Here is a 25,175-nt window from a genome sequence, read left to right on the forward strand (position 1 = left end):
TGAAACTGGAAACCGAGAACCGCGGAGTGTGTCTCGCTCGCGCCCGTTGACCTTTCTTGAACCTGAGTGATTTGACGGCACCATGAGAAGCACGACGGCGGAAGGAATTTCGGGGAACTTTGCTTGAGCAATTACGGTGCGCGTGGACTTTCTGCGACGCTCCAGCTGCCAGCCAATGAGGCGATTTAAGGCGGCGACCTCGCACCCCCACTCAGGCAAGCATTGATCAATCGGAAGCGGAGCAGCTCCTCACGTGCAGCATGCAGCAGGGGCGGCGCGAAGGCTCGCCTATTTGTTCTCGTCACACCGGGTTCAACACGCTTCGACCGGGACGGAAGCTCTACACTAGCAAAAAGTGGGAAACTTACAGCGCGTTTCGAATGAGCGTGATGAAGGGAATGCACAACGAAGAAGGACCTTCCACAAACACTTTGCGCTATAACTGCAAGTGCGCAGAGGCTCTTCACCCGGCGATCAATAGTTACCCGAAACGCTGCCATGCTGCGGATTACCTCCGTAGGTTAGGTCAGCTTCCGGAAGTAGCTTCCGGAACTCTGTCCCGCTCGCACATTTGGTCTCGAGTTTTGCTTAGCAGTAACTAGTGTAACCTTCCCTCTTCTACTGTGCGTGTTTCTTGGTCTACCAATGTACTATAATTCGTAGTGTACAGTACATGTGCATACCTTCATAACCCGTCGGTCAGTACATAATCGGGCTTTTGGCGTTATGCACACAGACAACTGATAAGTACATACATCCTTCGCATCTCCGGACCTATGCTGCCAGTTCTTCTTTTGCCTCGCAACCGGCGTCCCACACTACGCTAGTGTCGAACAGGAGACCAAGTGCCACGCAAGTGCGTTATGACCATGTTGACAACGCAGGAAACAAACACGCAGAAGTGGTGGCCATGGTTCGCCCGAAGGCTCGAAGCGGTATGGCTTCTGAGGCGGTCGGAAGCGACAGGAGTGATGGGAACATCCTTAGTGTAATCCGTACATAAAACCGCAACCAAGCGGGGACTCATCGGCTTGGCACTCCGCAGACGGGGGTAGCGTGGTACTACTATGTAAGGTACTGTACGGAGTACATACACTACCGTGGATTACGGGACCTTGCCTTCGGTCAGTAACTGCAGCACGGATTACACATGCAGTACACAACACCAAGTATCCGTACAAGCGGTACATACAATAGAAACGATAGAAGATATGGTAAACACCACACTTCTCTAGGAAAGCAGCTATGTACTGTACATCGCCAAAGGCTAGTTCAGACCCGGACGCTGGGGATGGACTCCACAGTGCTTGTAATCAGGAATGACTATTCCTGCTATTACGCGCACAGTATACCGGCAAATTCGGTGAGTAAAGGGAATATCGGAGATCACCGAAGAACGGTTGGATTTATCAGCAAAGACAGCAACCAATACCTCGCACTTCAGGTGCTTATTAACTCACTACCTACGGAGTACACTAGACTGATACGAATCCTCGCGGAGTCACAGTCCGTACTCCGGACTTCAGGCTCAAAGAAAAAGGAGGACCCGACGCTTCCCGTTTCATTTCACCGCTGTGGGTCCGCGCATCATCATCGAATTCAAACAGCAACTGTCAGTGCGCACGCATCGGGTTCAGAGCCGTGGCAGGCAACCACAGGCTCGGGCTAATCATGTCGGATCCGTCTGCGCCTTACTGCGGTCCTGCCGAAAGTTCAGAAGCACAAAAAAACGGCGAGGATTTCCCGGATAAAACCCCTAATTATAGCTTAGCTGTACTTCGTACCGACCTGACACAAGTTACAATTCGCGGGGCACGAGCAGGTCCCTCGGGCCCTAGCTTACGCCGATCAGTAAGAATCAAATTTCGAGGTTTTTGAGGGGGGAGTTACACACTTGTTCCTGCCTCCCTTGGCAAGGATAAGTGGTGAAAGTCTATGCCACTTGCCCGCATGCACTTTTTCTTTTGTTTGTATTCCCGTAAAGTTACCTTATCTTGTGCAGTTCTAAGATGGGCAAACTCCGCGCTAAAGTACGGAAGGATTTATTATATTACGAACACGAAAATAAATAAATACGTAAACATCATACCAAGTAAGCGGAGGTTAGTGTTATGTACTCTAATATACTACGCTGCGGAGCACACTACCTTACGGAATACATATGCTACACTACACTACACTACACTACACTACACTACACTACACTACACACTACGGACTACACTTCACTACCTTGCACTGTTCCCAGCCTTATGGTTAACGTTCGACCGGGGCGTTGGGGAGGCCTGGTCGCTGCCGGCTGCTATGCCAGGGTGGGGGACATGGGCCTTGGAGTCGCACAAGAAAAGAAGATTTCCCTGCCGCCCTGTTGCATCGTGCCATTCGCCAGCCACCCTTGCCGAGATTTTGGGGGAAGAAGCTTGGGGTTGCGGGTTTCAATGACAGGCACAGGGGTGCGTTTGGATGCGACCGAACCTGCAGAGGCGCGCGACGCCAAAAATAATACCACCCCGCCAAGATATCTCGTTGGGCAACGTCGAGGTCGAGGGCCGACAACACCGTGCAACGACAAAGACGCTCCGGAGAGCCGGCCTCGACACACCAATGTATCCTCGCCTTCCTGTAGATGTATTCCACTCACCGGCAGTCGTCCTGCGTGGGACAGACGAAGAGGGTGGCGATCTGGGGTTTAACCGGGCAGTGAAGATCTGCAGATCGTATCATTCAGTTTGACAAACAGTCGTGGAACTGCTACACTTGGACGAAAGAGAGACACCACACTCCGTCTACTTGCATGAATTACTACAATTCATCGACCGGCAGTGACTGTTAGCTAGTACTAGCAGTAGTAACGAACAATTACATATAGGTGCAACTAGATCTGGGAAGCTACGACGGCGATGGCAACAGGAAGGAAAAGGAACGAGTTCCGCCGTCGGCAGCAGCTACCCGAGCAGCCTCTCCCCCCCCCCCCCCCCCCCCCCCCCCCCCCCCCCCCCCCCCCCCCCCCCCCCCGGCCCACCCCCCGGCCAGCAAACACGATGATGTCGAGACAGCGCCCCCCAAATTGATCAAACTATGAGGTAGGAAAAAAATCAACAAGAAGTTCAGAAACAACTCCATTCCCGACGAAAAAGCGGTCACGCGGCCGTGTGCGCGACTGCTCCTTTCTCGCCCGAGGAACCGAGACACACGGCTTGGGAAGCTTCTCCTTGCAAGAGCCACGAGCATGAAGGCAGCAGAAACCACTCCCCTCCTACGACAAACGCGGCCGAATCACGACAGCACACAAGCACGCTCGACTCGCCCGTTGCGCGATCCCATTTTGTGTGAAACGCGCAGCCAGGGCATCGCCTCGTAAAAAGAGCTCCTTCCCTCCCGTTTCCAGACGTCAGAAACGACCTTTACTCGTGTCTTAGACGATCCGAACGGGCCTTGTATTTTCTTTTCCGTTGGTGCTTCTTTCCTTTCTGTTCTTCCCCCGCTCAATTGTCTCGGCTGAGAAACTTCGTCGCTCTTTCCTGCCGCCGTCGGTAATCACCGAGAGAGACTCGGCGATTGCCGGGCGTCGGAGGGAGAGAAGGGGGGGCGGGGGCAAGCAAGTTTGCCTGGTTGTCCGACTTTGGGCCTGGCGACGGCTTGGGTGACAGGCCAGACACGAATACTCTACAGTACATACACTACACTACTTCCCTCCTTGGTGTACGCACGCCAAGGATAAAAAAAAAAGAGAGAGAGAGAGAGAGAGAGAGAGAGAGAGAGAAGAAAAGAAAAGAAAAGAAAGAATAGCCCGAAAGAGCCCAAGCCGGTTGCGTCCGGTCTGGCTTTTCGGATGGCCGAGAATCGCTTCGGTTCGGTTATCAAGACGAGAGCGAAGAGCAAAGTGAGCGCACTATCATCAATAGTTAACAATGTTCGCATGGCATAGTCTGGGAATGGCGTCTTCACCGGAATGCTTTGCGGTGGCCTTGCGTGCTTGGTAAGCATCTCGTTTCTGCTTATTAGGGAGACTCGGGAGTCGAGTTACCCCTTTGCTTACGGGGCGGAGCGTGCCGACCTATATTCGGGACTTTAGTCTTCCGGCACAAGGCAACAATCAGCTAGTTAGTGGCATTGGGCCTCGCGATATTTGCTCGCCCGAGATCATAGGCAATAATGGCGTGGGATGTTGAGCAATTGGGATCGGGATCGAGGCCCCCGATCGGTCTTGCCCCATGATAACTCTCGAAACTGTCGCGTCGTTCCGGGTCCCCTCGGTCCTTTTTGACGCAAGAACGGTCCCGAGCCTGCTCTTTTTCGGTGTCTTCCAAGGAGGGGCAAGGAGCGAATCGATGATAGGAAGAAGAAAATGACGCGAGAGGATTCTCTTGCTCGTCTGAGTTGGCGCCTTTCGTCCAGTCCAGGTCAGGGAAGTTTTGTGACCCCCGAGCTTCTCTGAACTCGCTCACTTCACACGCAGCAGCAACTAGCTCACAAAGAACCCAGCCTCCTCCTTCTCATCTCGTCTCCTCATTCACAACAAGCGCTGTGCGCCACCGCAGAACGGCGCTCCCCTCCCCCCGCCCCTCCAAAACAACACACACAACATCCCGCTCTGGATATACTCGGTAGTGTAAAGGATCCGGCAGAGGAGCATCTGCGTGCCTCAGAGGATGTGATCACCTGATACACCTGATACATACCCTGTCCTGTACAACATAATCCTCCGGACTGAGAGTCGCGGCTGGTGGAGAATTTCATAAGAGAAACTGAATAAGAGAAGAAAACGAAAAGAACATAGAGAGAGACACGGGGAGACACGCAAAAGGACGCAAGCCTCACCATCCAACCCTCCTCCCCCATTCCTCTTTTCTGGCCTGGATGGCATGCGGCCTTGGTTATTAAGTACACTGCTCCATCGAGTCATGTCTCCCACTGTCGTGCGGGAGCCATGCAGCACTGAGAGGGGGGGGGGGGTTAGCAGGCGGGCGTCCCTTGGTCGGACTTGCGCCGCATCCGCACCGGGAAGATGGGTTATTAGGTCGGAGGAGTAGTATTCATGTTGGCGGCGCGGCACAAGCAAGTGTTATGCTTGGTTTTCCCATGTTTCTACTCTCATTTGTTCTTTGTGTACACCATATCTCTCCATCTGTAGACCTAGCGGGTGGAAGAACCGGGGTCGGGGCAAAGGGGGGGGGTATATTCGGGGGGTTCTGTGGCCTTTCCCATCCTTGTATGGACATAACGTACTGGGATCGAACCTTCTTTTGTGTTCCTTAAGCCTGGTGCCTGGCCAGAGCCATGGAGAAAGCGGAACTCGACAGATCCTGGAAGATGGGGAACTCTGTCTGACGAGAGTCGTTTTGGGATACGGAGCTGTCAAGAGGTATGATGCACCGTCGAGCAACCCTCGATCGACTGGCTTCAGACTTTGGAAGAACAATCTGCGCATCGTTGCTCTTCCCAGGATCATTATTTACTCTGCCTTGGCGCCGGGAGCGTAAGAAGTCGTCAGAGAAGTCGTCACCATGGGAATGTTGATATCATACTGTATTGTTCGAAACTGGAGGTGCGTTTTTGGATCGAACCCGGAGTCAGTTAACGTTGAGGTCAAGGTACTTTTCTTGGATCACTTTCCATAAAATCTTCCCCTACTTCTGTGATTCAAAAGCAGACCACTCCATGAATTTGTTTTCCAACCCTCGAACCAGAACACCCCCCAAGACATATACCCAACATGGCGTCGTTGAAGACAACAAACATATCTATCCCTCGTACAAACATGGCTTTTGGACTATCCACCCCTCAATATCCAAAACCACCAACCCATCCGTCTAGTAGATCATTTGAGAGAACCATCAAGTCATCATCAAATCGTAAGCTCGTATCCCATCCTTCTCACCCAGTGTCCGCCAGTCACTAGTCCCTGTGCGACCTATGGTGCCGCCTCGTTTCGTACTCTTCGTCGTCCTCATTGGCATCCGGGTCGCGTCGATGCCGGCGATATCTATCCCTATCCTCCCTGTCCCGATCCCTATCCCTATCCCGGTCTCTGGCACGCCTGTCGTCGTCCTTTTCCCGGTGGTGCTGGCGGTGCCGCCTCCTCTTGTCGTCGTCCTCGTCGTCATCACGATCACGATCACGATCACGGTCACGGTCACGGTCACGGTCACGGTCACGGTCGCGGTCCTCATCATACTCGGCCTCGCCATGCATCTCACGCTCATACTCCTTCTTCCGGCGCTCTGTGTACCGTTCCATGTTAGCATTCCCAGGCACAACACCCGCGAGAGGAAAAACAAAATACATCACCTGGGGACCCTACCCCTCAATGCAGCGGTTGCCGCAGTATAAGCCTGGATCTCCTCCCTGCTGAGCACCCGCAACACAATGACAAAGTCGTCACGGACCTCGAAGCGCTCCTTGCCAATCCTTAGCGCTTCCGGGTTGACCAGCTTGCGGCTGATTTTGGTCCACCGCGCGCCGGGCGGCACGTTGGCCTTGGACTTGTCGTCCTTGTGCGGAGCGACGCCCTCGCGGACCGGGTTCGGCTCCTCCGGGAACTGGGCCCGCGGTTGCTTAAGGATGCCCTTGATTGGCTTCTTTTCCGCGACAGGTTCCTTCGGCGGCGTCACCAACCGCACCTGCTTCTCCTCCCGCGACGGTGGGCTCTTGTCGTCGTCAGTATTATCCCTGGGGATCAGGGCGGAGGCGTCCGGGTCCGCTTCCCGCCGCTCGACGGGGGACGGTTTGCGCTCCGGAGAGCCTTCTTCTTTTGCTGCTGGAGGTGCCTTTTTGTCGCCGGCGCGGTCGTCCTGCTGCGGAGCGTCTTTGTCCTCGACCTTGAGCTCGGCGAGTCGCGCTTTCATCTCGGCCAGGGCGGCAGTGTCGTTGGGGTTGAAGGAGGAAGCCCTCAGACGACGGCGAGGCTTTGCCTTGCCCTCGTCATCATCCACGGACGAAGAGCGGTCTCGAGATGGCGAAGCGGCGGCATCGTCATCCTTTTTGGATTCCCGGGCTTCCGGCCCTGGCTCTTCTTCTGGCTTTCGTTCCTGCTCACGATCCTTTGGATGCTCGACAATCTCAAACTCTTCGTCGCCAAGGAGAGGCTCCTTTCGGCCAGGTCTGTCCCGCTGGTCAACCTCCTCGCGCTCCCGGCGACCGGCATCCTCGTCCGCATGCCTCCTTGTGGGTGATGAGTCTCCGGCCTTTTCATCCCTACGTTTCAGCGCGGACTTCAGGCCGACAGAAACGGCGGCAAGACCGAGACCAGCGGCAGCCTTGTCACGGACTTTATTGTCTTTCTTGCTGCTAGGTTCATCATCGTCATCGTCGTTGCCGCCGCCGCCGCCACCGCCGCCTTCGTCGTCGGATTTACGATCTCTCCTCGCCCGTGGGCGGTCGTCTACAATTGTATAGCGGTCCTCACGGGGGCCTTTGTGATCCCGGTCGTCGTACTCGTGCCTGATGATTTCTAGGTCATCATCTGACCGCCTCCTCGGCTCGCGGACCTCGTAGCGCTTCCCGCGGCGCTCGGGGCGTTCATCACGATACACTCTTTCGGGCCGCCGACGATAATCGTCCATGTCGATGTCGTTCGGGTCGACGAGAATTCCGAAGCCGCGGGTGGCGACACGGTCATCACGGAAGTAGTGGTGATCGCGGGAGTCCTCATAGTAATAGTCATCATGGGGATGGCGGAGGTCCTCCTCGGTCACCGGCAGGGGGCGGGGACCACCGCGATGCTCTTCTCTCGGGCTTCTCGGGGTCTCGAGCAGGCCGGAATGACGCGCCTCGGGGCCCAAGGGGACGGTTGGCGGAAGAGGCATACGGGATCCGGCGCCGTCATAGATACCACCGGTTGCCTGGCTCCACCCAATCTTCTCCAAACCTCTGGTTGCTGGCGGGGGGCCTCGCGCTCGCCGATCGGGAAAGGGGCGGGCTAGGTCCGTGCTGATGCTGACGGTCGGGCGGTAGTACCGGTCTATGCTCTCGCTGCGGATCCTGTGACGGTGGCCGTGGTCGAGGTCATATCTCGCCAGGTCGCTCGGTTTCGTGTACTCGTATCCTTCGTCGTCGTACTCGTAGCTGCTGGCCCGGTGACTGGGACCGGCGTAGAGAGGGCCCGAGGGCGGGGAGCGGTACGGGTCGGCGCCGCGGCCTCCCAGCCTGTCATGGTGAGTCCTCTCCTTCAGGCGCCGGTATTCCTCCTCGTCCATGGTCACGCTCGAGGGGATGTGGCCGGCAGCTCGGCTTCTCGGTATGGAGGAGGCTGGCTGGGCATAATACTGCCCCTCGTCGCTAGATCGATAGGGGTCGCGTGACGGGCTTCCGGACTTTGCCGGGCCCGGGGGATGGTGTGTCGTGGTCACGATGACGGGGCGCTTGGCGCTGTGGTCGTAGACGCGGTGTGCCCGAGGCCCGTCGTTCACACTGGTGCTCCTCGATAGCGGCTCCTTCCGCACGGCGTAGGTGGTGGTGCTGACCGGGACGGCGCTCGTGCGGTATTCGTCGGTCGGGCGGGAGAGGCCTTCGTGATGGGACGCCGACATGGCATGGAGATCGCCGCTGTAGAGGGGGCCGTAACCGGCGCCGGTGACGGGCATCGAAGAGCGAGCTGGGTTGTAGAGGGGAGGCGAGCGCCTCCCCGCCGAGTCCATGTAGCGGAAGCGGGCAGGGTCGGCCATCTCTGTGGCGGGAGAGCACACCGACCCGGAAAGACAGTTTGCGATGCTCGTTTGACAATGACTGCTGTCTACTACGCAGCGATCTGTAGCGAAGAGAAAACCGTGAGGAAAAGACAGTCTGCGACGCCAGCTCCGAGCTGCACCTACTCAATGGCAGCAGGAGGCTGAGGAAAAAAAAAAAAAGAGAGAGAGAGAGAAAAGCGGTGACTGCCCACGTGGAGCGGTGGTCCGGTTTTGGAGAGGGGTGAGCGGATGGAAAAAGTCACGGTTAAGTGGTACGGGTATTCCGTCCGTATGTATGTGTGTGTGTGCGCGCGTGTGCGTTCGTCCTGCTTGTCGGGGGCGCAGCGAAGGAGGGGCTCCCGGGCCTCTCTGTGGTGTGCCCAGGTGGGGTTCAGATATGACGGATGGCGGGGCAGCCCGGGGTGTAAGCTCTGCCACTCGCTGCGCTTTCGGGCCCCTGTGGTTTATGGAAAAGCAAATGTACGCGGCGTCGGCTTGGGAAACAAGGCTGGGAGGATATTAGACGAACCCAGGTCGGAGTTGAGCGGGGATTGGACCGCGCAGACACAGATGGCGACGGCGCTCTTGTGCAGACTTGGACCTCCGGAGGGGTGGTTTCTAAAAGTAACTGCAGCAGTTCGTCGATTGCCTTGGAACGGACGAAATGTGGAGCCGGCGTATCTGCCTGACGCTAGCGTTTGGATGATTGATTGATGAGCCCCAAGCTCCTTCTCTGACGGCCATTTTCCAAAATTCCTCAACGGCTGCCCCACTAACTCTACTTCCATAACTTCACATGAATAAAAAAAAATGCACGAGGCTGGCTGAACATTGAGCTGTGCTCCTCGAGGCGCGTACCCTATCAGAAAACTTTCATTCGGTCTCCCGGTAAACAATGCCGGCTGCCGTGCGTCTCCTTTTTTTTTTCTTCTTCTTCTTCCCTCTCTTTCTTTCTCTCTCCTTGTTGCCTTGCGCCACAGTGCACGGCATTTCGACACAACTCAGGCCATGAACAGACCTTGTGGCCACCAGATGCAACCGTTGAATAATGCGCAACCTAGTCGGAATAACTATCTGAGGTTGAGAGGTGGTTTACGCCCGGCTACAGAGGCCAAGCATGGCCAAGGTGAAGCATGACGTCTGGCTCAGAAAAAACGGTGCCTAATTGGGTAATCAACTAAACCTCGGTAGCGGCATTCGGCCAGGGCTGAGCTTCGTCCAAAAACGGGTCCTAGCAGGAGGAACATGCCGTGGGCCCGTTTTGCAGCCCTCCTCGGGCCGTTCCACCAGCTTGGACAAGAACCCTGATGATTCCGCCTTCGAGATTACACATGATCGCCTTGACGCGCATACTAGAACAAGCAAGGCGGAGGGGTCTAGGAATGGGGGAGCCAAAGTGCACGCCCGAACGGCAAACACGAGCCCTGCCTTCTTCTCTCTGATCGTCCCATCACGGCAAAGCTTTCACCTTCTCAATCGACGTGGAACATGGAGGTTGCCGACATGATCCCCAAGCAAACTTGCCACACGGGTTACGGGGCCCGGCAGTGGCAAACGGACCCCGTCGCTCTCGTCATGCGCGTTGATCAGCGAAAACGCACCATCTCCCGCTCCGAGTGCTATCCTCGGCCTCCGAGTTCGTTCTTCGTTACCTTTCATTCTGATGCAATCATGGCCGCACCACGGGAAGTGGGCACTGCTTACTGATTGCCGACATGGCTTACACAGCATGGTGAACCGGCTGGTGATCTCTTGGCTCGCATTTTACAGGTAATTAGACGTTTTGGACGTTCCCCTGATCGGGCACATCTCGCCACGCTCTCTCGGGTGAAGCGAGCGGAGGGTCGCGGGAGAGGAGGGTCGCAGAGCGTAACGGTAATTCGGATTGGGCACCGATGGCCAGATACCCAACCCACTCAACACTGTTTCCGTCCCCATCTGAATGGTCTGTCTTGCTCACCTCCGAACTCCTGTCTCGTTTCGCATTTGCGACCCGAGGTGAGGCATGGCGCCTGATTGGCTTTTGCCTTTCCGAAGCGCGCCGCCGAGTCGCGAGTTCACCCCCCCCTTTTCACGTGGAAAGCTATTTCTGTGCCTCCATATGTACTTGTATGTACAACACTTGGGCAGTCAAGGGCTGGCAGCATCATGGGGGCTAAGGACTGTCGAGGGGTTAGCGAAACTATCATGCCGTTCGTTAGCTTGTCGTCCCATCCATATTGGCTCGCAGGTAGACGCACTCCCGCCGAACGATCCGAGCATCGGTCCTCGCTAGACAGTGAGGAGGAGGTTCCTTAAGACACAGCTTATAGCCCGCTGCCACCTGGCCAGACACGGGCATGTCGAGTGAGATACTCCGTAGTAGATAGCGAATAAGCAGGAGAGCACTCTCTAGTTGCTCCGTACACAAAACATACACCAGCAGACACACAGACCGGCAAAGCCAGATACAGGCAAAACATGTCTCACCGGATGCGGTGCTCTGTTCCCACTCGGCCGCAACCCCAACAATCACCTGGGACATACATACCATACCCTCCTGGTTTGCCTCAAGTTGAGTTGCCTCGCCTCGCCTCGCCTCGTCTCGTCTGATCATGCCCCACTGATGCGGTAACGCCTTGGGATCCCAGTTGCCTCGTCTACATCCAAACAGGGCATGCATGACGTTGGTCCGGGCATTGCCCTGCTAGGCTGGATAACACTTCGAATAGCCAGATAGAAGGGGGAGGGGGGCGGGAGGGCATCGCCAAAGATGGTCGGACGCCCCCTTCCCCCCACACCCACCTTTCTCCCCCCCCCCCCCCTTTTTTTTTTTTTTTTCCATGGCGAGCATTACCTCGATATAGGAGGAGGTTAAAAAAAAAAACCTAAAACTAAAAACCCAGCTACGCCAAGCTCCCCATCGGGTCCCAGCGCGGCAGCACGACTGGTTCCTTGCCCAGCACGGCCCTGACCTCGTCGCTTCGCACGGCCGGGTCGACGACGGCCCGGGGTAGAACGAACTGCGTCCATCCAGCGGTCCTGCATGACGAACCAGCCGGTCCAAGCTGCAGCAAGGCTCGGCGTGCTCGTGGGTGGCCGCGGGTCGTGCGCCAGTGAGACGAGCCCAAGCCCGAGCCCCGGGCTCCGGGCCAAGCGTCGTGTCGCCGCGGTGACGCGGAACCGCGGCGAGTAGATGTCCGACGCGAACTCCCCTCGGCGTCTCCCAGGTGAAGTCCCCCTCGGCCGACTGCGGGTGCCCCAGCGTCAGGGTGAGGATCGTGTGGATCTCGCGGAGCACCTTGGTTTTGGTCTCTGACAGAGAGGAGGAGGAGGAGGAGGAGGACGAGAAGAGGAAGTGCTGGAGGACGAGGGCGTACTCGCGGAGCTTGGTGAAGAGGATGCTATTGAGGGTACTACTGGCGCCGGCCGAGAAGGAGTCGGGGTAGAGGCCCTGGGGGACGATGCCGTACTTGGCGACCAGGTTATAGACCATGTCCCACTCAGGGGCAGGCAGAAGGAAAAGGCGATGGGTGTCAGTCAAGGCCGGCGCTGCGGGAGAGCATCGGAGGAAACGCAAAACAAAACAAAAAACAAGATAAAAGGGTCGTACCTGTCCGCCGTCGCTCAGGGGCTCCTGTAGCAGTGTCTGCACGAGGCGCGAGTCCGGGCCCATGTCTGTGGTCGAGATGATCGATCTGTTCCAGGAACCAGTTGCTCTTCTCGAGCTTGTCCCAGTAGAAGAGGTGGGCTTGCGACAACTCAAACGAATCCAGGTTGCCAGTTAATCGCATGCTCTCTCCGCGGCTGGTGAAAGCTGTATCGTTGATAGATGACCTGTTCTTGGGATCCTTGAGCGGCGCATCCTGCCATTCGGCCACCACCGAAACTGGGAGAATTTCGGGCAGCCGAGATCGCAGCAGGGCGTAGACGTCCTCCTCGGCCTTCTCGCGGTTAACAATGACCTAATCCTCTTCTGATCCTCCCATCTTCTCAGTTTGCAAGGCACTAAGTCGCTCGGAATCTGCTCCCTTCCGGCTACTGGCAACGGCAGAGGGCCCAGAAAGCGTGGACTGGTTAGAGCCCATATTTGCTTCGACGAATCCAGGGGAAAAAGCGATGTCGATAATTTTGGAAGATTGGCGTACAACAGCCGGGAATGTAATGGACGGGATGACGGGACGGCTAATGAACTAGAGTGATGATGGTTAGTTATGTCAGGATGCACTGTTAATTGTGTCCGGATTAGACCTCTCGATGATGAGGTTGAGAGATGAGCGTACAACCTGAATGGCGGGAGGGGAGGGTAGCGGGTGGGCTGGAGCTTCCTGGGATAGGAAAGTGGTTGTTTCGTAGTTAGGTGTGGTAGTGGTGGCTCGGAGAGGTTGCGTTTCAGATCATTCAAGAGAGGCTACTCTAGGGACTTCCGACTCCCCACGCCCTTGAAGGTGGGGATATCAAGGCAACCTTGTGATAAACGGTGCATACCTCACTCTCACTTGATCACTGTTCGCTCACACGACCACACAACAAAAGGTTCAAGATATATCAATCGCAAAGTTGGCCATAAACATCCATCCATTACATTCATCATATACACGTGAAACTAGCGACATGAAACCTTCATATCCTCGCGAGGACCATGTATATCCATCCGGCGCCAGGAGTCGACCAAGGCGCAGCTTTCAATCTTCAAATGACATACACGCCGTAACCAGATGCATCAAACGCAAACCTAATGCCGCCCGACACGTAGCCCCAAAGCTTGGTTGCAGGAAAGCCTGCCGGCTTGACTTAGAGGCGCGAGCCGTGGACGACCTTCATGTCAACAGCCATCTCGTTGCCGTGGTCAGAAACGACCAGGACACGGACGCTGCCGCGGCCAGTCTCGAAGGCCTGCTTGAGGCGGCCCCAGAGGTTGCTCTGGTCGATGACGGGCAGGTTCTGCTTGACATCGCCCGTCTCGGTCATGGCGACGATGTGGCCGTCCTGCATGTCGAGGACGCGGTACTGCTTGAACACAGGGCCAAGCATCGTCTGGACGACGACGCTGGGAGCAGGGTTCGAGACGAACGACGACTCCTCATGGAGCTGCTTGGTGAAGAGGTCGACACCAAGATAGCGGTGCTGGCCAGTGGCAGCCGAGGTCGAGATACGGATGACCTGGCAGGGGCGGCCCTGGAGGATCAGGATGTCGCCGAGGCGGATGTGGTGGCACGGAATGGTGACCGTGTTCGGCGTGTACGCCTCCGAAGACGGAGCGCGGGTGCGGCGGCTCTCACGAACCTCGCTCACCTCAACGCGGTCATGGCCTTCAGGATGCGCAATACGGTCAGCCAACTTGTGCAATCCATGGCGGAAAGAGTGGTAGTGGCCTGATATCGGCGTGAGCATGTCACTTGTCACAACACTTGTGTGTGGCTAAGAAAGCATACGACCGATGCATGTCACGGGCAAGGAACAACATCAAAGGGGAAGGAAGATGCTTACCGTCCTCGTCGTAGTAGCCCATCTTGTTGTTGTTGTTGGGTTGAGGAGCGTAACGGCGAGCGTCAACGGTCTCTTCAACAATGTTCACCTGCTCGTGGTAGGTCGAACGAGGAGCAGGGGGGTCAACGGTGGTACCGGTGACTTCAACCGACTCCTTCTTGTAGACGGGGCGGTGGCTAGGGGGGTCGACGGTGTACTCGTCGGTGTGGGTGGAGGTGGTGCTGCTGGCCTTGCGGCTGTGGCTGAAGCGGGATCCGTCGACGGTGGTGCCGACTACGGAAGCTTCCTTGCGGTAGTTGGGCTGGACACGGGCACGATACTCGCTCTCAGCAACGTCAATGACGGAGTTGTGAGTGCGGTGCTCAGTATCGAACTCGATGCGAGACTCGGAGTAGGTTGGCTGAGGGCTGATGTTGGAGTGGTTGGTTAGTTCAAGGGAAAGAGAAAAGAAAAAGGAAAACCCTGTGTCATGCATGGGTTTGAGTGGCTCAAGTAGTCTTCACCGTCCCTTGGTCAACCCAGGCCACCACCACCCCACCTCAGCTTGGGGGGGGGGGGGTGGAGGGGTGTGTGAAGACGGCCTTGGCAAGGGCCTAGACAGGGGCAAGAGAGCAAGGGAAGAAAAAAAGAAAAAGGCGGGGAAGACAATGGGGGATGGATCAAAACAAAAACTAAACTTACCGGTGACGCTCCTCGCGGTGAACGAACTCTTCACGGATGCCGGGACGGCGGTGATGTTCCTCTTGACGAGTGATGCGGACCTCTTCTTCTCTGAAGCGACCCTCTCCGCTGGGAGGAAGATGTGCTTGGGCTTGGAATGAAGAGTGTTGACCTTCCCGTCCGGCGAGCTGGGGGAGCTTGATCTCAACCTCTTCGTGGGAGTGGGTTTGGGTGGCGGTCTCGGACTCCCTGTACGAGGACGGGAAGACACTGAAAGGGACCGGAACACGTGCTTCAAAGTCCAGGTTGGCGACTTGGGGGGCAGAGGCAATCTTCTCCTCGACCTTCCGTAAACCAGAAGGTGGACAAGAAGAATGACTCTTGCTTCTTTTCCTAGAAAGAAGTCGAGAGAAAGGGGAGAAGGCGGTCTCTAGACGGACCCGTCTTCTTTTTCAATCGAATTCCAACAAGGGAAAGAAAAAGCGGGGGGGTTTTGGGAGAGGAGGAGGATGTGTGGTTGCCTGCGAGTGGACGCGACGAGATGCAAGGTGCAGAAGGAGGAGGAGAAGGTCGGGCACAGGTTGCTCGAGCGAGGCGCCCTCAAATACGCATTTGCGCCGCTGTTCCCGGACCTGGCGCTGGTTGGCGGGGAGAGCGACTGCGTGATGAGGAACCCAATGGGAGCGTGCGAATTGCTGTGTGCTCGCGATGGCTGGGGTCCATTGGCAGTCGTCAGACTTCGAAACCCTCCCAGTGCGGCAGGAGCTTCTGAGCGTCTGTTTACATGATGTGGGGCCCTCTCCGTCTTGTTTATTGTGGCCCGAATTGGATTAGCTGGTCCTGCACGGCCTCCACAGGGCCGACCGCAGCTCCCCACTCCCTGCTCTTCCTGCGGAGCATTTTCCCCAACCTCCCCCTGTCCGTTCCGTCGCTTCCAGCCACTTCGACCTAGCCATTCGCCCATTTGAGAGCTGAAAACCTCCTGCCATCCACCACGGCAACGGCCCCATCACCCCAGGGCCCAGGGCCCAGGGCGCGCGAAGTGGGCGATCCGAGACTCCAGCCTCCTCAAGTGCGGGGCCAGATCTCCCGTTATTGGTGGTGGAGAGAGCCCTCCAAGAATCAACTTGCAGCTTCCGGGGCTGCAAGTGCTACGGCATAGTTATCTTAGTGAAGGCTTCGAATTTTCCAGCAACGTCGTCCAAAGGTGGAGGGTGACGTGACAGCTGGTGGCCAGACCGAAAGCTCTTGGAACTCCTGCAGCCGAGAATATGCAGGCAGTATCTTTACTATCGGTGGCTGGGCGGAGAGGTTGGTCAAACCCCTGGCTGCTGCCGCCGCTGCCGGTGCCGCCACTGCACGAGAGAGAAAGAGAATCTGCGGGCTGGGAAATGCATGGTTGATCACCAGCCGACCCAGAACCTCAATTGGCCATTTTGCCACAGCTTGTCGCCGCGTCTCGCCCAGCCTTCTCCTTTCCTCGACCTCCGATTTCGTGGGCGCTCGCGATTGGGCCGTTCGGCACCGGCCCAGGATTGAGCAGGGAATTGAGCTGAAGCCGCGAACAAAAGACCCCAGCCGCTGTCCCAGCGCTTGTCACTCGTATCAGGCCAGAATTGTCAACAAACGGCGCCAGAGCCGCCACAGCTCTCGTGTTGCGACAGTGAAGGCTCTCGGCTCTCGCTTCGAGGCATCCGAATGAGATAAAATAACCCCCATCTTCCTGCTTGATACACTATCTACATGCCGAGGTGCTTTCTCGGCTCTCCACCTTGTGAAGCACGCCATTGACTGTTGTCATGGCAACTACGGAGTACTGCCGTCAACAACACGCCGAGTTGCTGCGCGGAAGAGTCTGGGTCACCTGCCCGAGCCGATCACTCTCCCGGGGCCGGTTGTTCACATGCCAGTTCCGCAACCGGTTGTTCTGTGCCGATGTGGTGCTGATTGGTGATAATTGTTTTGGCGGGCGAGCGTTTAGTTACTTGGTCCGGAACTTCGTGGCTACCCGACGCAGTAGTACGGATCATTTCTTCTCTTGTCATTCTTCCCTGTGTTTCGTAATCCTGGGACGAGTGGTCCCGGTCTTGCTTTTCGACGTTCGCCTTTGCTTCGGGGCGGGGAGCGTTTCTGCCGGGCCGTAGTTTTTGTCCCAGTTAGAGTTCCTACACTGCCACTATGTTTGTGCTCTGTCAGGCCTTTGTTCGGCTTCCAGCAAGCCCAGCTTGTTGCGGCGTCTGCTGGGACGGCGGGAGTGCAAAGAAAGACACTATTTGCACGCCGTACACAGTACATACAGTACAGTACACCGCCAATTGTCGGCTCGAAAACGATAGGTTAGAGCTGACTGGAGCGCTTGCCAGGCGGAGTGTGTCTTGGAATGAGGATTCCCGGCTCTTGGAGCTGGCTTGGGGGGCTACTCCGTAGGGTTCTTTGATCGAATGCCTCGTGTCTACGTCGGAACCGAGTTCAGAGTCCGTCCGTAATCCGTATGGATTACGCAGTCGTGTTGTCCGCATTTTGGTGGATGCCACGCCGCAGTCACCGCTCGGCACCAGCTGCAGGTGGAGCGCAACCTCACTTCCTCACTTCGAATTGTTTGCAGAAGGCCACCCGTAGAGTCCCCAACAAGGGACGATTTTCAACACAATGGAAGTTTTGAAAGTAGTGTACTCTCTTGCGATCGGCATTGGCCTCGGCGGTTTGGCTTTTGCCTTGACATACCACTTTTCGTCAATCATCTTGCACAGATTGCAGAGACGGACTTCCTCGACAATGGCCCCGACCTCGTCTTGATTTTTTTTTACCGTTCAAATTACAATCTGTTTCCTGTGTGGACGTCCCGCGATCGTTGATACAGAGAAGAAAAAATGAGAGAGAGGTAAAAAAAATGAGAGAAGGAAGATGAAGAGAATAATGAACTATGAAACAGGAGGCTCAAGCGAAACACAAGAATGATGATCGAGAAGGCGAGTCCAACCTGTCCTGCGGACTGCGCGCAGACTCGCAGGGTCTCGGAACCAGTGGCACCCTAAACCCCACTTGCTCTTTTGGGACGCCGACCTGCCTTGAGGCTGCCCCGCCATGACATCGAAGCTCTGAGCGTCGCAAGACCTGCCGACGAGAAACGGAACCATAGGCCGGTGGGCTGCCTCCAAGCTACAGACACGCCCAAGATGAAGCAGAGATTCTCGTCCCTAGATGTCAAGGTATGCCCGCTGCCATTCCATGTACCGCCGATTCAACCCCGCGCTGACTTGCCGCTCTTTCCGCGGTCCAGGTCATTTCGCACGAGCTTGCCGAAGCACTCGTCTCTCTACGCCTGTCCAACATCTACGATCTCAACTCCAAGATCCTCCTTCTCAAGTTTGCGAAACCAAACAGCAGGCAGCAGTTGCTCATCGAGTCCGGTTTCCGCTGCCATCTGACCGATTTTGCCCGTGCCGCAGCTCCCGCACCAAGCCAGTTCGTCTCGCGTCTGCGCAAGTTCCTCAAGACCCGCCGAGTCACGGGCGTCTCCCAGATTGGCACAGACCGCATCATAGAAATCCAGTTCAGCGATGGGGCTTACCGGCTTTACCTCGAGTTCTTCGCCAGCGGCAATATCATCTTGACAGATGCAGAACTCAAGATCCTCGCCCTGCTACGCAATGTACCCGAGGGAGAAGGGCAAGAACCCCAGAAGGTGGGCTTGACCTACACGTTGGAGAACCGGCAGAACTTTGGAGGTGTTCCACCCTTGACGAAAGAGCGACTCCGCGATGCTCTGAGGACCGCGTTGGCGCAAGCCGAGTCGAAGAAGGCAAAGAAAAAGACTTCGGACGAACTCAGACGAGGTCTCGTAACAACAATAACCGAGCTGCCGCCAGTTCTCATCGACCATGCATTCCGCCTGGCAAACTTCGATCCAGCCATTAAGCCGGCCGAGATCCTGGAGGACGAGCCGCTTCTGGACGCGTTGCTTCAGTCTCTGGAGCGAGCCCGTTCAATCTTGGACGATGTCATCAGCTCCTCCACCGCCAAGGGCTACATCATCGCAAAGCCCAACCCCCGCGCTCCAGAGCCGGCAGCGGAGGGTGAGGATGCGCAGATCAGCAGGCCGCACAACTTGCTGTATGAGGGCTTCCAGCCATTCCTACCTAAGCAGTTTGAGGACGATCCTAGCTGCCAGGTACTGAGCTTCGACGGTTACAACAAGACAGTCGACGAGTTCTTCTCCTCGCTTGAGGGCCAGAAGCTCGAATCGCGCTTGCAAGAACGCGAGGCCATGGCTAAGCGGAAACTCGAAGCCGCGCGCCGGGATCAGGAGCAACGAATCGAGGGCCTTCAAGAAGCGCAGATGCTGAACCTACGCAAGGCGGCGGCCATCGAGGCCAACATCGAACGGGTTCAGGAAGCCATGGATGCGGTCAATGGCCTACTCCAGCAAGGCATGGATTGGGTAGACGTCAACAAACTGGTCGAGCGCGAGCAAAAATTGCACAACCCTGTCGCCGAGATCATCCAGCTTCCAATGAGGCTGCATGAAAACGTGATTACGCTGCTCCTCGGCGAGGAAGAGGAGGAAGGCGAGGCCGAGGACAAGTTGGACTTTGACTACGACACCGACGAAGAAGCAGCCGACGATGGCGTACCAGACAAGGCCAAGGGGCCTGCTAAGCGGCTCGCCATCGACATTAACCTCAAGCTTTCCCCTTGGAACAACGCGCGAGAATACTACGAGCAGAAGCGGACAGCAGCCGAAAAACAGCAAAAGACTGTTCAGCAGTCCGAGATCGCGCTCAAGAATGCGGAACAGAAAATCGCCGAGGACCTCAAGAAAGGACTGAAGCAGGAGAAGCCCGTGCTTCAGCCCATTAGGAAGCAGCTATGGTTCGAGAAGTTCATCTGGTTTATATCGTCGGACGGCTATCTCGTCCTCGGTGGGCGTGATGCTCAGCAGAACGAGATCCTCTACAAGCGGTACCTGAGGAAAGGCGACGTCTATGTCCACGCAGACATGCACGGGGCGCCGACTGTCATCGTCAAGAACAACCCGAAGACGCCCGATGCCCCCATCCCACCCTCAACGCTCGCTCAGGCAGGCAGCCTGTCTGTGTGTTGCTCGAACGCCTGGGACTCGAAAGCGGCAATGGGTGCATACTGGGTGAATGCCGATCAGGTGTCCAAGTCGGCACCCGCGGGCGAATACCTTCCCGTCGGTTCCTTCATGGTCCGGGGGAAGCGCAATCCTCTCCCGCCAGCGCTACTCATGCTCGGCTTCGGGTTGATGTTCAAGGTTTCCGAGGAGAGCAAGGCCAGGCATGTCAAGCATAGACTATATGACGCCGATGTTGGCACGGCTGGCGCGGCGCCTGTGAGTGTCGCCACTGAAGTTGAGGCCGATGCCACATCTGAGAGAGGGGACCTCGGAGACAGCAGCGATGAAGAGGGAGACGAGGAAAATCGCGCGAGGGCAAATCCTCTGCAATCGGGGGCGGCGAATGGAGAAGAGGCCACGCCCGATTCCGAGCAAGGCACCAAGGAGGAACCCGGCCCGCCGACCGAGGAGATGGCGCATCTCGACGTCAATGCAGACGCTCCTGCTGGTACGGCACCCGAGGAACAGGACGCCCAGCCCGACACCGCCGAGGCAGACGCCGAGGCAGAAGCCGAAGCAGAGGCAGAACCAGAGCCAGAGCCAGAGCCAGAAGAAAAAGCAGGAACAGAAGCAGAGCAGTCAAAACCTTCCACCCGCCCAGAAACACCCTCCACCGTGTCCCAACAGCCGCAAAAGAAACAACAGCCTCTCAAGCGCGGCCAGCGCGGCAAAGCCAAGAAGATGGCCACCAAGTACAAATACCAAGACGAAGAAGACCGCGCCCTGATGGAAGAGCTCCTCGGTGTAGCCGCAGCGCGACAGAAGGCCGAGGCTGAGGCCGCCGCCCGCGCCAAGCGCGAAGCCGAGGCCGCTGCCGCTGCGGAACGCCGCCGCCAGGCGCAGGAGCGCGCCAAGAAGCGGATTGCCGAGCACGAGGAGATGCGCCGGCAGATGCTCGAGGGGGGCGGCGTCGACGGCCTCGACGACTCGGAGGCCATAGAGTTCGGTCCGCTGGACGCGCTGGTCGGTACCCCCCTGCCCGGGGATGAGATCCTCGAGGTGGTGCCCGTGTGCGCGCCGTGGAACGCGCTCGCCAAGGTCAAGTACAAGGTCAAGTTGCAGCCGGGGCAGGTCAAGAAGGGGAAGGCGATCAAGGAGATTGTGGAGCGGTGGAAGCTGGCCGCGGGCAAGAAAGGCGCCGTGGACGAGAAGTCGGCCGACGTGGAGCGCATGTGGCCCAGGGAGGTGGCGTTGATAAAGGGTCTGAAGGTGGAGGAGGCCTTCAATGTTGTCCCCGTCAGCAAGGTGACGGTCATGACGTCGGGCGGTATAGCTGGCGGTGGTGGATCCGGCGGCAAGGGGGGCGGGAAGGGTGGTGGTGGCGGAGGTGGGCAAAAGGGGCAGAAAGGGAAGGGAGGGAAGAAGAAGTAAGAGCTTGTCTGCTAGACAGTCAACCGCCATACCTATATACATACATGCATACGCTGTATTGTGTACAGCTTTTCATTACGACTTGTTTGGGTGACAACCACGATGGCATCTCCGGCCTGATTGGATGGCTTGGATGTCCCTCCTCAGTAACATTTAAGCACCGCCATCGAACAAGCGTATGCACAAAAAGGTGCTCAAGACGCTCTCGACACTTTTTTATAGTAGGATGTATCTTGCCCCCCCGAGCGCACACAACGATCGGACCGCTGTTTGGGTGGGTTATATCTCTCAGGATTGGAACCAAGAGGGGGAAAACACTAAGCTAAAAAGTCGGACCTGATGAGGGACACCAGGCAGTAGAAGGGAAGGGAGAACGGGAATGAATGGGTTCTAGAGGGCGGGAAAGGAGAGGAACAATAATAAGCCTTGGCGCTACCTTGAGATCCTAAAACAGGCTACTTACCCCTAGTTATCATTCTATCTTGATCGTGCTCGACCAGGTGCTGAACGATGACTGCGGAGGTCCATGTGTGTACATGCAATTACACTAAGAGACACTTTCCTGCATTCACTTGGGTAGGCACTTAGGTGATGATGGTTGAGCACTTCTGGAGACATGGCTTGGGGCGTCTTGTCCCATTACGTACCCCCCCGCATGCATTTTCATTGTAGAGTGCGTGGTGGTCGGGTGCGGACGCGGAGCGATGGCGGTTCACATACTGTGCTGTATTGTGTGTACTCTATTCTCGTATGTGTAGGCGTTAAGTTCCGATGCGTGGAGATATCCGCGCAGGAACCGTCCGCGCGAGGTGCTCAGGCCAGCTGCGGAATCTCGCCTCAGCTCTCGATTCTTACTGTAGACACGGGGAGATTTTGAGTGAGTGGGACGATTGCCCTGCCTTAACATGCAGATATTCGAGGGTTCATCTCGTCTGTCGACGACAATCCGCGAGTACTGTCATTGCCACTAGCATCCCACCAGCGTTGCGTCGACATCCTCAGTCCACTGGATCGAGAACCGTGGTTTCCCAGTTCATGTCTATTCGTACAGTCGTCTATGTGACCATAAGCTAATAGGCGCGGGTCCCTTTAGCGGGCCCGCTTGGATTCTTTGCCCTTGGTCTTGACGCCGGGCTGAATCCTGGCCATCATCTCCTCCTTCGTGATCAGATGGTCAATGCGTTCCAGCAGGCCGAGCAGGCTCTTCATGTTGAAACTCCATTCATTCAGGATCTCGTCGGCATCGCGCGGCTTGGCGAAGTTGACGATGCGAGCGGGGCGGTCGATCTTGGCGTAGATCGTCTTGGACGTCACCAGCTCGCTGATGTACTTCTCCGTCTCGTCCTCGGTCAGGTCTAGCAGCTGGGTGAGGCGGCCCATCCGGATGCGGGTATAGTACTTGGCAATCACGCGCACGTTATGCTCGATGACGCGCTTGCGCAGGTCCTGCCACCGCTCAAAGGCCTTCTCGTCGTCCGAGTCGCCCAGCTCCGCGTCAAAGACGTCCGTCTCTGTCAGGTGCGGACCGAAGACCCGCGCGACCTCGGGCCACCGCATGAGCTCGGGAACGGTAAAGAGTTTGAGGAGCTCCGCATCTTCGGGGACCATGGAGTTCCGAGGATCCCTGTGAATTCTGTGGAGCAGATCGTGTTGCTCGTTGTCATGCGGCGCCAGGATGATGAAGTAGATGATCCTCTGCAGCACCTAATCACAGGGTTAGCGATGCCCTTCCGATCCCAGCGACGACTTGGCGCGCTTACAAAGCGGAGCTTCTCTGGGTCTTCCTCGACCGTCTCCGTGTCCAGCACTTGTCTGTAGTGCTTGCACACGTCGAGGTACTTGCCCTCATGCTGGGCCAGCAGGATCTGCTGCCTGTAGTAACGCAGCTTGAGATCTGTGACGTCCTCCTCCTTCTCGGGCTCTTCCCCTACCTTGCCCTTCTTCTCACGCTCCTTCTTCTCTTTCTCAAGCTGCTCCGGCGTCTTCTTGGGTTTCCGCGCCAGGTACTTGGTGCTGATCTTGCGGCTGAGGATGCCTGCTTGTGTCCAATCCCCAATCTCGATGCAAAGCCCCACCTGAGCCAGGATGAACTCGACCTTCTCGCGGCGGTCCATCGAGCCGAAGGTCTCGACCTGAAGTTCGCACAGCGTGTCTGTAGCCCCCTTGAGATCACCCTGCTTCTTCTTGATGTCGGAAAGGATCTTGGTCACGCGAGCCCGTTCAACCTCGACAAAGATCTTGCCCTCGGTGACCGTACGAAGAGTCTCGATCACGGATAGCTTGGTCTCCAAGTTCGGTGTCTGCTCTAGGAAGCCCATGACGGTCTGGACCATCTTGGTGATGGCCTGTTTGAGCTGGCCATGCTTCTTGGAGAGCACCAGGGTCTGGTCGTTGAGCAGGCTCCAATCGCCGGCATTTTTGCAGATGGTAACGATGGTGACGAGGATCCGTGATGTTGATGCGAGATCGGATGCCTTGTCGTGCGCCAATCTGTTAGATGCGGTTCGGCGCGGGGCAGGAACGTGGGCATTACCTGGCGTGTCTGCTTCTCGAGAATCGAGAGCTTTTCGATAGCGGCATGAATGTCTGTCTACCACGGGCATCAGTTACTGATCTGCAGCTCAGTCAAAGCGCTTCCCGAACCTTTGCGAGCTGCTCGGCCTCCGGAATCAGGGTGTCGGCCTCCTTCGAGTAGTCCCTCTCGGGCTTAAACGCCGCGTCCGCCATTGCGAGAAATTATCCTTCCGTTGCCCGAGATAATCGTGCTGAATTTTTTTTATTTCTTGTTTTGGTTCGGCGGGGCTACTTCGCGGCGGGGCTACTTCGCGGCGAGGCGCAAGCTCGAAAGGGCGAGATGGTTTGTTGTTGGGTCGAGCGGTTCGTACATGTACTCCGTACGGACCGTTGGTGCTGGAGCTCGAGGTTCCGCAGCTGGAGCGCACCCGCAGCCAAGCCCACGTCAGTTTGGTCTGCCTGCCTGCTGCGCAAGGCTCGGCGCTAAGCCCAAATCTTTTGCAAATTCCATCCATACCATGACAGCCACATCCCACCTTGCAACGAGTGTGGCTGGTGCTTCTGGCACATACACTACACAAGCCACCATTTCAAGTACCGAGTACGGATTACGGATTTTCCACTTCCAGCTTGAGTACGGTCCGTATTCGCCCCCGATCGTGGTAGACAGCGTTGCCTCCTTTTTTGGGACCTCGTCATTCACCTTTTATCGGCAGCTTCAATCAATCACACGTGTAACTTTGGGTAAGCAGAATGCATGTCCCTAAAACCTTCTCACACTCACAACTACTTGAGACATGTTTTCATTATCGGCAAACATTTGAAATTTCCAAACCAGGGCACTCGTACGCCTTCGCCACTCGCTGTGGATGTCGTTTCAGTGTTCCGTTCTTACAAGTGGTTGCCGAAGCTCATAGCAACTCTCCGCTGACCAGTCGAAGAGGCGAGGAATAACTCTTGGAGTTGAGATTGGAGTTCGGCTGGGCAGTCAACAACAGCCACCCTTCGCTCCACTCCTTGACCTCTCTTGTGATCGAGATCACATTGTCCGTCATGAGACGGGCACTTCCCACTGATTCTAAGCGGATTGGCCAGGGAACAAGTCCGGGGACCGGGATCCACCACCGCAACGTTGCCACACCCGTCGGTCCGCCTGGAACAAAAGCAAAAGCCGACGCCGCCCTGCGAGTTGTCGTCCAGTAGCCTGCCTTGAAGAGAGTGGTGGATATTTAACATTCCCCCTTGCCGGCACAAGGAGGGAGGTAGTTAATAAGATACTAGCAGGCACTTATAGGTAGGTGTGGACGAAGTGCGGGCATTATTGCTACCTCGCAGCGTTGCCCCCCACACTC

The 25,175-nt window shown here is 56.6% G+C and overlaps 5 protein-coding genes across 5 annotated transcripts; 1 reads left to right on the top strand and 4 right to left on the bottom strand.

The window, feature by feature from the left end:
• Positions 1-5,857: 5,857 nt before the first annotated feature.
• On the bottom strand, positions 5,858-8,792 carry P884DRAFT_52271 (uncharacterized protein). Its single transcript, XM_069445941.1, has 2 exons — positions 6,305-8,792; positions 5,858-6,224 (listed from the first exon to the last, which is right to left on the bottom strand). Exons 1-2 carry the CDS (start codon positions 8,664-8,666, stop codon positions 5,899-5,901), a joined length of 2,688 nt encoding a protein of 895 aa, XP_069301156.1. The 5' UTR covers positions 8,667-8,792; the 3' UTR covers positions 5,858-5,898.
• A 2,007-nt stretch (positions 8,793-10,799) lies between these two features.
• On the bottom strand, positions 10,800-12,736 carry P884DRAFT_266805 (peptidase C1-like family-domain-containing protein; the record flags this gene model as incomplete). The annotated part of the gene is made up of 7 exons (XM_069442055.1): positions 10,800-10,831; positions 10,910-10,940; positions 11,200-11,308; positions 11,559-11,671; positions 11,704-12,200; positions 12,262-12,613; positions 12,698-12,736. 7 exons carry the CDS (start codon positions 12,734-12,736, stop codon positions 10,800-10,802), a joined length of 1,173 nt encoding a protein of 390 aa, XP_069301157.1.
• A 706-nt stretch (positions 12,737-13,442) lies between these two features.
• Positions 13,443-16,599, bottom strand: P884DRAFT_274825 (uncharacterized protein; the record flags this gene model as incomplete). Its single annotated transcript, XM_069442772.1, has 4 exons — positions 13,443-14,023; positions 14,139-14,545; positions 14,820-15,130; positions 16,570-16,599. 4 exons carry the CDS (start codon positions 16,597-16,599, stop codon positions 13,443-13,445), a joined length of 1,329 nt encoding a protein of 442 aa, XP_069301158.1.
• A 1,375-nt stretch (positions 16,600-17,974) lies between these two features.
• P884DRAFT_191741 (fibronectin-binding protein A N-terminus-domain-containing protein) lies at positions 17,975-21,309 on the top strand (the record flags this gene model as incomplete). Its single annotated transcript, XM_069437608.1, has 2 exons — positions 17,975-18,007; positions 18,079-21,309. The coding sequence occupies 2 exons, from the start codon at positions 17,975-17,977 to the stop codon at positions 21,307-21,309; spliced, it is 3,264 nt and encodes a 1,087-aa protein (XP_069301159.1).
• Positions 21,310-22,015: 706 nt separating this feature from the next.
• Positions 22,016-24,036, bottom strand: P884DRAFT_236310 (PCI domain-containing protein; the record flags this gene model as incomplete). Its single annotated transcript, XM_069439984.1, has 4 exons — positions 22,016-23,013; positions 23,070-23,783; positions 23,843-23,899; positions 23,953-24,036. 4 exons carry the CDS (start codon positions 24,034-24,036, stop codon positions 22,399-22,401), a joined length of 1,470 nt encoding a protein of 489 aa, XP_069301160.1. The 3' UTR covers positions 22,016-22,398.
• Between the last annotated feature and the right edge of the window lie 1,139 nt (positions 24,037-25,175).

The sequence above is a fragment of the Thermothelomyces heterothallicus genome (genome assembly GCF_042370625.1).
Source record: "Thermothelomyces heterothallicus CBS 202.75 unplaced genomic scaffold P884_scaffold_2, whole genome shotgun sequence".
Lineage (NCBI taxonomy): Eukaryota > Fungi > Ascomycota > Sordariomycetes > Sordariales > Chaetomiaceae > Thermothelomyces > Thermothelomyces heterothallicus.

Bases quoted from the DNA above. Each gene is read 5' to 3' on its own strand.
- P884DRAFT_52271 (XM_069445941.1), bottom strand. From the start codon at position 8,666: ATGGCCGACCCTGCCCGCTTCCGCTACATGGACTCGGCGGGGAGGCGC. The intron at 6,225-6,304 runs GTAGGGTCCCCA...AACGGTACACAG, and splicing joins GGCAACCGCTGCATTGAGGG to AGCGCCGGAAGAAGGAGTAT.